The sequence below is a fragment of the Grampus griseus genome, assembly GCF_964374135.1.
Source record: "Grampus griseus genome assembly, chromosome: 14".
Lineage (NCBI taxonomy): Eukaryota > Metazoa > Chordata > Mammalia > Artiodactyla > Delphinidae > Grampus > Grampus griseus.
Window position 1 is genome coordinate 20,324,787 of NC_139008.1, and position 13,433 is coordinate 20,338,219.

The 13,433-nt window shown below is 46.4% G+C and overlaps 1 protein-coding gene across 2 annotated transcripts in view; it reads left to right on the top strand.

Moving 5' to 3' along the window:
• GGA2 (golgi associated, gamma adaptin ear containing, ARF binding protein 2) overlaps positions 1 to 13,433 on the top strand; it is a gene marked incomplete at its 5' end in the record, with an annotated part of 30,081 nt that overhangs the window by 11,207 nt on the left and 5,441 nt on the right. For both annotated transcript variants that reach the window (XM_082670013.1, XM_082670014.1), the window contains 10 exons: positions 266 to 364; positions 3,040 to 3,163; positions 4,394 to 4,497; positions 5,969 to 6,049; positions 6,588 to 6,725; positions 7,807 to 7,888; positions 10,354 to 10,479; positions 11,245 to 11,367; positions 11,664 to 11,692; positions 12,093 to 12,226. In XM_082670013.1, the coding sequence (XP_082526139.1) occupies positions 266 to 364; positions 3,040 to 3,163; positions 4,394 to 4,497; positions 5,969 to 6,049; positions 6,588 to 6,725; positions 7,807 to 7,888; positions 10,354 to 10,479; positions 11,245 to 11,367; positions 11,664 to 11,692; positions 12,093 to 12,226 (1,040 nt within the window). The remainder of the gene's footprint in view (positions 1 to 265; positions 365 to 3,039; positions 3,164 to 4,393; positions 4,498 to 5,968; positions 6,050 to 6,587; positions 6,726 to 7,806; positions 7,889 to 10,353; positions 10,480 to 11,244; positions 11,368 to 11,663; positions 11,693 to 12,092; positions 12,227 to 13,433) is intronic.

Below are 13,433 nucleotides of genomic sequence, written 5' to 3' on the forward strand. Positions count from 1 at the left end.
CCAAATAAATAAATAAATATTAAAAAAAAAAAAAAAGGTGGGGTGACCTCAGAGTACCCCACTGAGCTATTTCCTGGGCACAAACCTGTCAGTTACAACAAGAGCAAACAGGTTCTTTTTTTTCTTAATCTAAAAGTGTCACCCTTTCTCCCAATCTTTAGTGTCCTCAGTCTTGAGCCATGATTTCAGCAAATACTTACCAGGTTTGAAATGAGCCCTGGAGCCAATGGTTTCCCCTTCTCATGGGGGTCCTGTATCTGCACAGGTGCTGGAGGTGTGTGTGAACCACTGTGGGGAGAAGTTCCACAATGAGGTGGCCAAGTTCCGCTTCCTGAACGAGCTCATCAAAGTGTTGTCCCCAAAGGTGAGTACCCTGGGCTTGGCTTCGCTCACTGTTCTGCATGCACCCCAGGTTTCAAACTCCTGTCACCCTTCTTGGTCCAGAGGCAGACCTGCTCATGGATAGAACCTGCCAGGCTGTCCCAGGTTTGTGAGAGCTGAGAGGTGAAAGCTTTCCTCTCCAAGGTGTAGGATGATGGTCATGGTCATCAGCTGATCCCCGCCCTTTGATGGTTAGCATTTTCAAATTCTCCCTTTAAAAATGGCCTTGTAGACAGGTGGCCTAGAGGGGCGAGCACAGAGGGGCCTAGCTGGTGGGCACAGGTTTCCTGGTAGAGATAACAAGACATGTTGGGTGTAGCTTTAAGTTTCCTTCTTTCCTTGTCTTCTGTAGCTTTTCTCCTGTGTCTTAGCAACACCATTCTCGGGTAACTAACATTGGTGGAACCTTCCTTTGCTGCTTCCCAGCAATTCTGATACCAGCTGGGTGTCCTGTGATTTAATTCATTTCTGAAAATAAGTACTCAAAGTTAGGACAGACCCTACAGGTTAGGAGCTCAGTCCTACCTAGACTACACCTACCTCAGACACCAGTCATAAGTCTCGGGGATGCCCAAGCTACTTGCACTTCTGCCCGACCAACTACAAGTTCAGAGCTTCCTCTGACCGCCTCTGCCAGGTTCCGTCATTCACTAGAAAGATTCACAGAACACAGGAAAGCACTATACTTACTAATATTCTTTTACTGTAAAGGATGTAAATGCAAGAGATACATAGGCAAAGGTCTTGGGGGTGAAGGGGAGCAGAGCTTCCATGCCCTCTCCTGTGGAACCTGAGCATACCACCCTCCCAGCACATCCATGTGTTCAACCAGAAGGCTCTCTGGACCTGGTTGTTTCGGAGTTTTTATCTGGAATCATGTGGGCATGATTAATTTAATCACTGGCCATGTTATTGAACTCAGTCTCCAGCCTCCCTCTCCTCTTGGGGAGGTCAGGATAGGGCTGAAAGTTCCAACCCTCTAATCACATGGTCAATCCCTCCCTTGAAACTAAGTGCCCACCAGGAGTGTTTAGCAGAAACTCAGGTATGGTCCATGGGGGCTCATTGTAAATAACAAAAGACGTTCCTGTCACTTAGGAAATTCCTAGGGTCTTTGAAATTCTGTGCCAGGAGGAACTGAGGACAAGGGTCTATATATATATATATATATATATATATATATATATATATATATATATATATATACACACAAATATATATATGCATATATATGTATATGTATATTTTATTTCTTCAAAACATTTAAGTTTCAGCAATTCCTTTCACTTTACCTTATTTTCATTCCAAATACATTTTTATTCTAGACTTGCCACAGTCAGATAATGAGTGTCCCCAGTGGCTCTAACCTAGGCCAGTAGATGGTAGGATTTAATTTTAGTGGCTTTATAGGTTGATTCTTTGAAACCCAGAAAGAGCCCTGGAAATGGGTGCCAGGTAATTCGTCTTCTAGCTGTGCCTCAGCTCTACCAGCCTTGGGCAGCTCACTTCTCTGGGTCTCAGCGGCCATCTCTTTAGTGATAGTGTGGGCTGGGCAGTCTACTAATGAAACTGCACAACTAGGATGGGATTTGAACCCAGCCAAAGCTCAGATTGGGACTTGAATGCACAGGCTGGGACTCAAACCCACTGTCTTTTTTTTTTCTTATCATTATTATTAATTAATTAATTTATTTTCAGCTGCATTGGGTCATCGTTCTTGCGCACCAGCTTTCTCTAGTTGTGGCGAGCGGGGGCTACTCTTGGTTGCGGTGCGCGGTCTTGTCATTGCGGTGGCTTCTCCTGTTGTAGAGCACGGGCACTAGGTGTGCGGGCTCCAGTAGTTGTGGCATGCGGGCTCAGTAATTGTGGCTTGCAGGCTCCCGAGCACAGGCTCGGTAGTTGTGGCGCATGGGATTAGTTGCTCCGCGGCATGTGGGATCTTCCTGGACCAGGGCTCGAATCCGTGTTCCTTGCATTGGCAGGCGGACTCTCAACCACTGCACCACCAGGGAAGTCCCAAACCCAGTGTCTTTTAATTAAAATCAATCACCTGGTGTCAGGACTTACTGAAGCTCAGGTTCATTATGTCTCTGCACAGAAGGAGTTCAGCAAGAGGCAAAGTGATAGGCAAGAAGTAGATTTATTAATATAGGACGCCTGTGAGGGATACAAGTGCGCAGGCAAGGTGGCTCTGCCCCGAGAACTAAGTGGGAAAACAGATTTATTTAGAGAGATAGACATTCCAAAGGTAGAATGTCTCAAAAGGTGAGAGCAGTCCTGAAATATGGGGTGGTTAGTTTTTATGGGTTGGGTGATTTCATTGGCTAACGAGTGGGAGGATTATTCCAGCTGTTTTGGGGAAGGGGCAGAGATTTCCAGGAATTGGGCCACCGCTCACTTTCTGGCCTTTTATGGTCAGCCTCTGAACGGTCATGGCACCTGTGGGTGTGTCGTTTAGCTAAGGTATTACAATGAGCATATACTGAAGTTCAAGGTCTACTGGAAGCCAAATCTTACACCATCTTGGGCCTAATCGGTTCTAACCAGTTTATGTCGTATTCTCAACAGCTGTGTCATTCTCTAAAGGTTACGTCTTGCCGCCTTCCCTCCCGTCTCACCAAGTCCCTTCCAGCTCTGTAATTCCCTTTCCTTTTTCAGTACCTAGGCTCCTGGACCACAGAAAAAGTTAAAGGAAGAGTCATTGAAATACTCTTCAGTTGGACAGTGTGGTTTCCAGAAGACATCAAGATCCGAGATGCTTACCAGATGCTGAAGAAACAAGGTCTCACTACCATTACTTATGTTGCATTCCCTTTTCACAGTAGTTGTTCCTTCTTGCTTTTTTGTATGCTTTGTTAGTTTGGGGTGAAAGCTGGAGATCTTGTGTCCAGTAGATACAACAATAGAGGCTGACGCAGTAATTTTGATCCCTGGAAATGGGTAGACCGTTCCTTCCGGTTGACGGGAGTTGAGCTAGGTTTGAGATGGTTGTTGCTGTAGTTACCCTCACTATGCCAGGTTCCAGACTCTCTAGTGTTAGCTTGTGTTGAGGGTGGAGGCTGACTTGCTAGAGCGTTTCTCTCAGTATCTGCTCTACTCTCAGCTTTGGGTCTTCCTCTTGCTCTACACCTCAGAGGGGGTCTTATTCCATCGCCTTTCCTGACAGTAGACCCTTACTACTTGTTCCTCAGTGCCCGTAGCCTGGTGGTGGTGGTGCTGGTTCTGCTGTGAGTAAGCCTCAGTCTCAGGCAGGCATGTGTCCCTGGTCTTGGTGGGACCTGTTTGTGATGCTGTCCCATCCCGACTCGGGTCTGGGCCGGGACACGTTGCTGCCCCTCCCCCAGGGGCACAGGCTTTTCTTTTCTTTTTTTTCCAGCTCAGTAGATTTTCACCACTGTTCTAAGGACAACAGGTTTGGTGTCCTTCCCCCAGCAGTGTGAGGCTTTTCTGTTGGGAGAGAAGGATTTCAGTGGGCCATCAGGCCTCTCCCATTCTTTTTTTGTGAGGCCTTTGGAGAATGAGCCTATTCCTCTTGTGTTGTGAGCCCCAGAGTGTGTCCTGTGTAGAAGCTGGGAGTCCATGTTCCTTTTCTCTTGGGCTCTGTGGGAGGAGCCTGGATTCAGCATGGACTATTTTTCTCCCTGTCGCATACACTCACTTAACATTTTTAGGAGTATTAGGGATTCTACACTAATTTCTGGGCTCTGGGAGATTGTATACCTGCATAAAATGATCAGTATTTGTATAGTGTAAGGCCCGTTGACCACTAGCCTTACGGTCCGGTTCTGCTCTAATTTAGTTGGCTCTGACCTCTCCAACTTTGTACTGGTTCCATGGATTCTCCCAAGGGAGGATGCAGAGCCTTGATCATACCCTGGGTGTATCTCTGTAAGGTTGTTGACAGTGTTTTCCTGGTGGGACATCAGGAACCAGGAGATTCTGGGCTTTATACTGGATCCTGCTGAAGTCAACGGGTACCTATATCTGTATATTCATGAGTTGCATGTTTTAGGAATCATAAAGCAAGATCCTAAACTACCAGTGGATAAAATCTTGCCCCCACCTTCTCCCTGGCCCAAGAGCTCCATCTTTGATGCCGATGAAGAAAAGTCAAAGGTAAGGAGCTTCTCCCTGACCTTGGTGGCCTACCTGGAGTCTGACCAGACCCCTTCTTTTTTTTTATTTGAATTTTATTTTATTTACCTTTTTACACAGCAGGTTCTTATTTGTTGTCCATTTTATACATATTAGTATATATATCTCAATCCCAATCTCCCAATTCATCCCACCCCCACAGATCCCTTCTTTTAGGGACTCTCCTGCAATGTCCCCTGACCCCAAACCAAAGTGTGGGAGAGTGTGGGGAGGTGGGTTTTGAGTTCCCTGTGGAGCAGAGAGAGGTAGCTGAAGGTCTGGATGTTTTCTTTGTGGATAGGCCAAATAATAAGTGTCCTGTTCTTTATATCTTTCACTTTATCTGTTCAGTGTTCCTGAGGGAAAGAAGGTACGAAAGGATAACCCTAGTGGGTAATGTGGGTCGTCGGTCATATCCAGAGTGTGGTGTTGGGGGAGGAGAGTGGGCAGTAAAGAATTGGTTGTATGTTGGCTCAGATCTTTTTAGTGTCAGTAAGCATGATCTCACCCATTTTCCTTCCATTTTTGTCTCCCAGAATTGTTGCTCCTCAGACATCAGTAAGGAGAGGGAAGGGAAAAGCAAGGTGGTCCAAACCTAGGCCAAGACCCAGGGATAACTCCAGGGTGCCCCTGAAAGGTGGCAGTGCTTTTGGTCATTAGCGTTCTTGGTCCCTCACAAGGTCTGGTGAGTGTAGAACCAGGAAGACTCTATTCCGAGGAGGGGTCTCTTCTGGTACCCTCTGCCTTCCAGCTGCAACTGTCAGCTGTACTCTTCCCTTGGATCGAGGTGCTCACTGTGGGCAGAGTGAGCAGGGCTGTGCTGGGTTCTGGGCGGCTTTCCCTCTGGCTCCTCTCCTACAGGTGCTTCACCATTGCAGAGGGTGGGAGGAACAGGGGAGGAGGTGTGGCATGGACTTCTGAGAAAGATGGTCTTGTGTCAGCTGCTTAGACTCCCTGACACTCAGTATCTCCACCTGTCCTGCCACCCATCCAACAAAGAGTGAGTGACTCCTCTACCTATTGGGAATAAGGTGGACGAGATCGCCAAGGTCTGTCACATCATAGTATGCGGTCCAAGACAGCCTTGGCACTGTTGACATTTTGGGCCAGTTAGCTTTCTTGTTGGAGGTCGTTAGGCACTGTAGGATAGAGTGTGTACAGTATCCCTCTAACCACTAGATGCCAGGAGTACCCCCAGTTGTGACAACCGAAAATGTCTGCGGACTTTGCCAGAGGTTCCCTGGGGACATCCACCGCCCCACCCCATGGAAAAACCAGTGGTCTGTGGGGATGGTCGTAATCCTTAGGTTACTGTGTTGTGAGGATTTGGTAAGGTAATGCGTATAAAATGTGCGAGCTGTTATTAGTGCTGACTCTGCTGTTGCTGGTGCTATCAGTCTGGGCCGTTTGACACAGAGGGAATTGGTTTCACCTAGTGTTGTTCCCTCTTCAGCTTCTGACAAGGCTTCTGAAGAGCAACCATCCTGAGGATCTTCAGGCTGCAAACCGGCTGATCAAGAATTTGGTCAAGGAGGTGGGCATTTTCCAGGGGGTTCTGCAGAAGCAGCACTTGACAGGGGCTGGACAGTGTATATGTGTGTGTGTGCTTGAGGGTGTGGGTACACAGTCGTCTGGGAGAAGGGATGGCTGCTTAGCCCTGAACCGGGGAACAGCTGTGGGCTCCCTGAAGGGCAGCAAGGTGGTGACTGGAAGCAGAAACTGCTGTGTGTTTCTCTAGTACTTCCGTCTAGGAACTCAAAGCATTTCACAGACACCAGTTTCCGTCCCAGCGACGGGTATTGGTGTGGATAGAATCCAGGTTTGGGAATTTCTTTTCCAGAGGGATTTAGGCTGGTGGTACAAAGGAGTAGTCCCAGCTCCCCAAACTGCATTGTCTGTCCCAGGAATTCCGGGCCTTGAGCATCTTCTCTACCTGCTGAGTGAACACTCCATTCGCTCCGTGTTTTGGTGGCTTCCCTGAGCTCTCCACAGTGCAGCGCCCCTTTCCCAGCGCTTGTTCAGGCTTTCTTCAGAGCTTCTACTCCCTCACTTCATCCTCTTTCTCCCAAAAGGAACAAGAAAAATCAGAAAAGGTGTCCAAGAGAGTCAGTGCTGTGGAGGAGGTACGGAGCCACGTGAAGGTGCTGCAGGAAATGCTGAGCATGTACCGCAGGCCAGGGCAGGCCCCGCCAGACCAGGCAGCCTTGCAGGTACTCTTTTTAAAACTAAATTTCAGGTGGCACTGAGTATCACTGACGTACTGGGAATACACATATATTTCAAGAAGTCATCATACAATCAAAATTTATGTCCCTCAGCCGCCGCCAACTTCCTCATTCCCTTCCCTTCTGTTCCTGCCTCTCTCCCCATCCCCAGGCAACCACTGATTTGTTTTCTGTTCTGATTAGTATATTTTTCCTAGACTCTTATATAAATGGAATGATACAGTATTACACGTTTTTTTTTGGTCTGGCTTCTCTTCTCCCTCTTGGCGTTATTATTTGAGACCCGAGACCCATTCTTTTGTTTTTTTTTTTTGGCTGCACCGCTTGGCATGTGGGGTCTCAGTTCCCTGACTGGGGATCAAACCCATGGCCCCTGCTTTCAGGGCGTGGAGTCTTTTTTTTTTTTTTTGATTGCAAAGCAGTGTTCATTATTATCATTTTTAACATTTTTATCGGAGTATAATTGCTTTACAATGGTGTGTTAGTTTCTGCTACATAACAAAGGGAGTCAGTTATATGTACACATATATCCCCATATCCCCTCCCTCTTGCGTCTCTCTCCCACGCTCCCTATCCCACCCCTCTAGGTGGTCACAAAGCACCGAGCTGATCTTCCTGTGCTGTGCTGGGGAGCGCAGAGTCTTAACCGCTGAACCGCCAGGGAGGTCCCAGTAGAGTATTCCTTTTTACTGCCGAGTGGTACTCCGTTGTATGCGTACACCACAATATGTATATCCGTTCATCTGTTGGTGGATATTTGGGTTGTTTCCAGCTCTGGGTGATGATGAGTTAACCTGCTGTAAACAGTTGTATACAGGGTTTTGCGTGAACATACACCTCCCTTTCTCCTGGGTAAATGCCTCGACGTGGGATTGCTAGGTCACATGCTGCATGCACAGTTAACTCTTTAACAAACTGCCAGACCGTTTTCCAGAGTGTTTGTGTCATTTCGTATTTCTGAAAGCAGTGTAGAGATTTCCCATTTCTTCACATTTACACGTCTTGGGATCTTTCTTTTTTTATAACACGCTTACTGAGCATTTACATAACGAGCTCTGTTTTATAGGTCGTGTATGAGAGGTGTGAAAAGCTGCGGCCCACCCTGTTCCGCCTGGCAAGCGACACCACCGACGATGACGAGGCGCTCGGTATGATGTTTTTTTTCTTTAATTAAAAAATATGTATATATTTATTTTTGGCTGTGTTGGGTCTTTGTTGTTGTGTGCGGGCTTTCTCCGGTTGGGGCGAGTAGGGGCTACTCTTCGTTGTGTTGCTCAGGCTTCTCATTGCAGTGGCTTCTCTTGTAGTGGAGCACAGGCTCTAGGCGTGCGGGCTTCCGTAGTTGTGGCTCGCGGGCTCTAGAGCGCAGGCTCAATAGTTGTGGCACACGGGTTTAGTTGCTGCGCAGCATGTGGGATCTTCCCGGACCAGGGATTGAACCTGTGTCCCCTGCATTCGCAGGCAGATTCTTAACCACTGCACTACCAGGGAAGTCCCTTGGTGCAGTCTTATTCTTTAGGCATAGACAGCACCCAAGAGTGCAGGGCAGACGTGGGGCTTCCTGCCTTACTGCTGACGCAGAAACAAGACAGTAGCCCCTAGGTGTTATGGTGGTTGGGCTTGGGGAGGGTGTGGCCTGAGTTGATTCTTCTGATTTCCAGAGGAATCTACTATGTTTGAGCAAGAAATGAGCCGCAAGTCTGAAAGCATAGAAAAGGGTGGAAATTTGCCATGTAGATTGGGTGTGAAGGGGATAGAAGAAAGAGCGGCTACAATTGAAGGCTTGAAGAAAGGCTGAACATTCTCAGAGGTCTGAGAAACAGCTGCGAGGGGCTCCTTGGAAGGTTTCACACCCAAAGTGCCTTCAGGGGCTGGGTGGGGAGTCTAAGTGGAGATACCAAGTGGAAGGCGCAGGGGAGAACTGTAATCCTGTACACAGGTATTGAAATGTTTAAAACTATTTTATTTTATGGAAAATCTCAAAACACACAAAAGGGATTTATTCTATTCCCATGTACTCTTCACCTTTTGTTAATAATTACCAACTCATGGCCAGTCTTTTGATCTCGTTTTATCTGTACTGCTTTCTCCCTCCATCTTCCCCCCTACATCCCCAATTCTATTTTTTTTTATTTTAATAAGATCTGGCACCTTATTAGATGTCTGTTCGATGACTGTCTATGCATTTACTTTTATTTATTTATTTATTTACTTTACTTACTTATTTTTATAGGATCTTAGTTCCCCAACCAGGGACCAAACCCGTGCCCCCTGCACTGGAAGCTCAGAGTCTTAACCTCTGGGCCACCGGGGGAAGTCCTCCCAATTCTATTTTTAAGCAAATTCCAAACATTTCAAAGTAACCAGTCAGTGTTCAGATTTTCCTGGGCATTTTTCCCTCTAATCATTCCTTGTTGACCCTCTTTCTTTTTTTAAAGTTTGTTGTAAATCAGTATCAAAAAGAAAAACCACGCTTTGTAATTGGTTGATATTTAAGTCCCTTTTAATGGGTAGCCCCCATTCTTTTTTACTTCATACATGAAAAACATGTCCTTTGACTTGCAGAGTTTCTCTTGGTCTCAATTTTCTGATGGCATCTCCCATGGTATTTAATGTTTCTCTGTTCCTGAGATTTCTGAAATTCCTGCTTTCTTATAAATTGGATCAGGAGGCTTGTTCAGATTCAGGTTCAAATGGCAGGGCGTGTGCTGGGGAGCAAGAATGCTTCACAGGTTGTGTGAAGAGGCCCATGGTATCTGGTTTTCTGGGTTTTTTGTGATGTAATTATTGTCTAAACCCGTTATTTCCTCCGGTTGCAATGAAGTCAGAGATCACAAAATTTAAATTTTAATCACCTTGCACATGCCAAATAAAACACTTTGCCAGGTGAATTCAACCTCGTGTTAGTTCACAACTTCCAACCAGTTTAAAGATTGACAGGAAATGAATAGTTGGTCGCTCTTGCAGTGCCTTCCTAGTACCGTGGCCTGCAGTGTTATACATAGCCCCTGGCCCTGTTGCTGTTCTGTCTCTCTCCTAGGAAAGGCTTTCTTGCACCAGATCATGAGATACTCTTGACATTTCTGAAATCCACTGCGTATTTTATACTTACAGGATGTTTCAATTTGGATGTCAGATTTTCATCAGGAATACTTGATCTGTACTTAGATTTTATAAAATTTACAGGTTAAAAAGTAGATTCGTGTACCAACTTGTTTCCTACACGCTTCCCAATAACTGAATAAAGTACCAAAATTTTTTTTTAATATTTGCATCCACATTGACAAAGTAGCTTTAAGTTTTGAATTAAAATTAAAGTTTTAGTTCCTCACTTGAAAGACCCATATTTCAAGTGTTGGCCATCATATTGGACAGTACAGACAAAGAAAGTGAAAAAATTTGGTTCCTCCTACATCCTGCGAAGAAAGTGTTGAGGTTCAGGGATTGAGTGACTGGGTGTGCCAGGGGGCTGATCTCGTGATCTGGGGGCAGGAGGCATGGATATACTGAACCTGGTAGAGCCGTGTGACAGCTGCTTTGTGGAGTGGCTTAAAAAAGACTGAGATTGTTGGTAGCTAAACCAGGGGATTCTGATTTTTCTCTCATTCTTCAGCGGAGGTTCTCCAGGCAAATGACCTCCTCACCCAGGGAGTTCTGCTGTACAAACAGGTGATGGAGGGCCGTGTCACCTTTGGGAACACAGTGGTCAGCTCTTTGGGAGACATACCTGTCTCCAGAGGTATGTGCAGAGAGCCTCTCCCACCCTCTGCCGTGGGGCAGCCTACAAACACCGGGAGAGAAATGGATCCCTGAACGCTCTGGGTTATGGTATAGAAATGAGAGAGCATGTCCTCTTTTCCCTTTCCTTTGAGAATTGGTTTTATCTAGCCAGCCTCTGCCCCACGTGCCATCACGGGTTGACTGCTAGGCTGGAAATAGCTTTGGCTGTAAACAGAAGCGGTGGCTATACCGTGCCCAGGTTTGGATTGCACCTCTCATGAGTGCTTACTTATGGGAGCTCACACCAAAAAAAATATGACCTTCTTCAGGTGTTTCCTAGTGCCAGGCTAGCTAAATCGGAATCATCTGGAGTACTGGTTAAAATGCAGATTCTTGGACCTTCTGAATCAAGACTACTTAGAGCTGGGACCCGCATTTTTATCAAGCGCTCGAGATGATTCTGATTCACTGTGGTCAGAACCTCAAAGGCCTCTGACCTGGATCAGTCAGCTCTGCTACTGTCCAGGTTGAATGGACCGTTAGAGGATTCTGTGTTTACTGGGGTGGGAAGGCAGTTCCTCTGGTTACCTCGTATTTCAGATGCCACTCAAGGCTGTAAGTCAAGCCAGTCAGCTGAGGTGGAAGGTTCATCTGGGGTGTGCTTAAGGGTGGGGTGATGTGATGTCTTTTGATTGGGAGGAGGCCTGAGGGAAACTGATAACCTTTAAGTGGAGACTTTGCTCTTATTCTGACTGACTTATTTTCCTAACTGTCTGTTTTCTAGTCTTTCAGAATCCAACAGGCCGCATGAAGAACTGCCCCCTGATTGACTTGGAGGTGGACAGTGGATCTGAGCAGGCTGGGACTGTGGCTCCATCTTTACTGCATCACGACCTGGCAGCCTTAGGTGAGGGTGCTGTTTAGGGGCAGCAGGCACAGAATGGTCCTGATTCCCAGGGAGAGAGTAAGCCCATTCCCCCTGGTGAGAGTGTGCCGGTTTTTAGAAGGAATTGGGTATACCGGGAAGTTCAGAGAGGTCCTCCCTGTACTCAGTTTCAGATTTGCCATGAATGAGTTGAAAGACTTTGGGTAATTTGTTTTGTCTAGGCTTTCTAAATGTTCTAGAAAGGATGATGGTATCAGTCTCCAATTCATATCAGGTAGAGCTACGGATGTGCATCTCACTCTGTTCCTTCTTTACAGGGATCAGTGATGGCCCAGTTACCAAAAAGGTAAGGAAGCTCTTCCTAGGGACCGGAGAGGAGAGGGGAAGTCCCTCAAACCTACCTTCATGAGGGCAGCAGTGCCTGGGGGAGGGCGGAGGGCTACAGCATAGCCTGGTGGCACTGTGGACTCAGAGGTCCAAAGCCTCTTCCTCATCCTCACCTCTACTGTCTGGCTTGAACCCCTGGAGGGATTTTGCTCTCCTTCTTCCCTACCCTTTTCTGTTGTATCCAGGCTCCTGCTTACTAAAGGTCTGCTGAGGAGTCATGTCCTCTTGACCTTTCTCCACCTGCCCCAGGAAATGTAGTAAGCCAGGGCTTTGGGGTCAGGAGAGCTGGGCCATGATGTCACCATGGCTCATAGTCACTCATGCCCTGGCCTTACTTTAGTCATTCCTGGTTTTGACAGGTTGCGAGTCAGAATTGCGGTCAGGAAAAGAGGAGCCCTACCACCAGCACACTGCCGGGTGGTGGTGTCCAGAGCCCTTCTGCAGAAAGGAACTTGCTGGATCTCCTCTCCCCACAGCCGTCTCCGGGACCTCTGTGAGTCTTGTGGGCAAGGAGCGTAGAAGAGTGGCTCCTGTGTGCGGTGCTCGCTCGCTGCGCGAGGCCAGGCAGCGGGGCCCAGGGCTGCTGCTCCCCCTGAAGGGCTGCTTCCTTTCTGTCGGAGTTCAGTGTGTTCTCCTTTTATTCCGCATCCTAAGTCAGGAAAGTACACGTTTGGCCAGGACCTCCAAAACGCAGTTTAAGGAGCAACAGCAGTGATGATGATGATGTTTTTTGTCTTTATAGGTTGTTTTTTTTTTTTTTCCTGATTTCAGTGTAATTTGAAGCAAAACTTGATTACTAGAGAAATAGATAATATAAAAAGTCCCAAATATCACTCTCTAAAGACAATGTTGAATGGTCCTTCTTTGCTTTTTTTCTACACATGTAGTAATGTGTTGCTGTGGCTTATTTTTACACAAATGAGATTATAATTTACAAACTGTACTCCACTGTGGTTTTTTATATCACACATCTTGGATGCGTTTTCATCAATTTATGTAAACTTGCCTCATTCTAACAGTTGAATAATAATTCATATACATATAATATATATATTTAATCATTTCCCTCTTGTGGATATTTACATAGCTTCCAGGTTGGAGGAACCTGGAGTGTTTCTATAGTACAGATTTATAAAAGTAGAGGTGCTCTTAGGTATGAGTATAAACATATTTTCATAGGTCCTGTCCCTTTGCCTCTGGCAAGGCTGGAACACTTTGCCTTCGCCCAAACAGCCTGAGAGCCTGTGTCCCTGGTGGAGACCACAGAGCTGGGTGGAAATGGAGATGTGCTGGGAGGTCATTCTTGTTAGTACCCGTAGGGGGTTTCTTCCTAGTTTACTGTTTATAACCACTTGACATGGGGTCAGTAATAATTCTAATTTTGGTGGGTTACTTACGTCTGGAGTTTGGTTTTCCATAAATGTTTTTGATTTGTATTCCAAATGGACAAAATCATGAAGTATGAATGAAGTGGTCAGTGTAACTTGTGCTGTCATCTTCCTAGCTTACGTCACGCTGGTGATCATGTATGGGAAACCATCTGACTGAGCTACTTGTTGTCAGAGACTGCCTGACAACTACAACATTAATTACTTTATTGGGTCCTTATTGTATGCACACATTCCGCTCAGTGCTCTTCATATACTTTCTCATTTAATTCTTGTAACAGCCTATGAGATAGATACTAAACTGTTTCTATT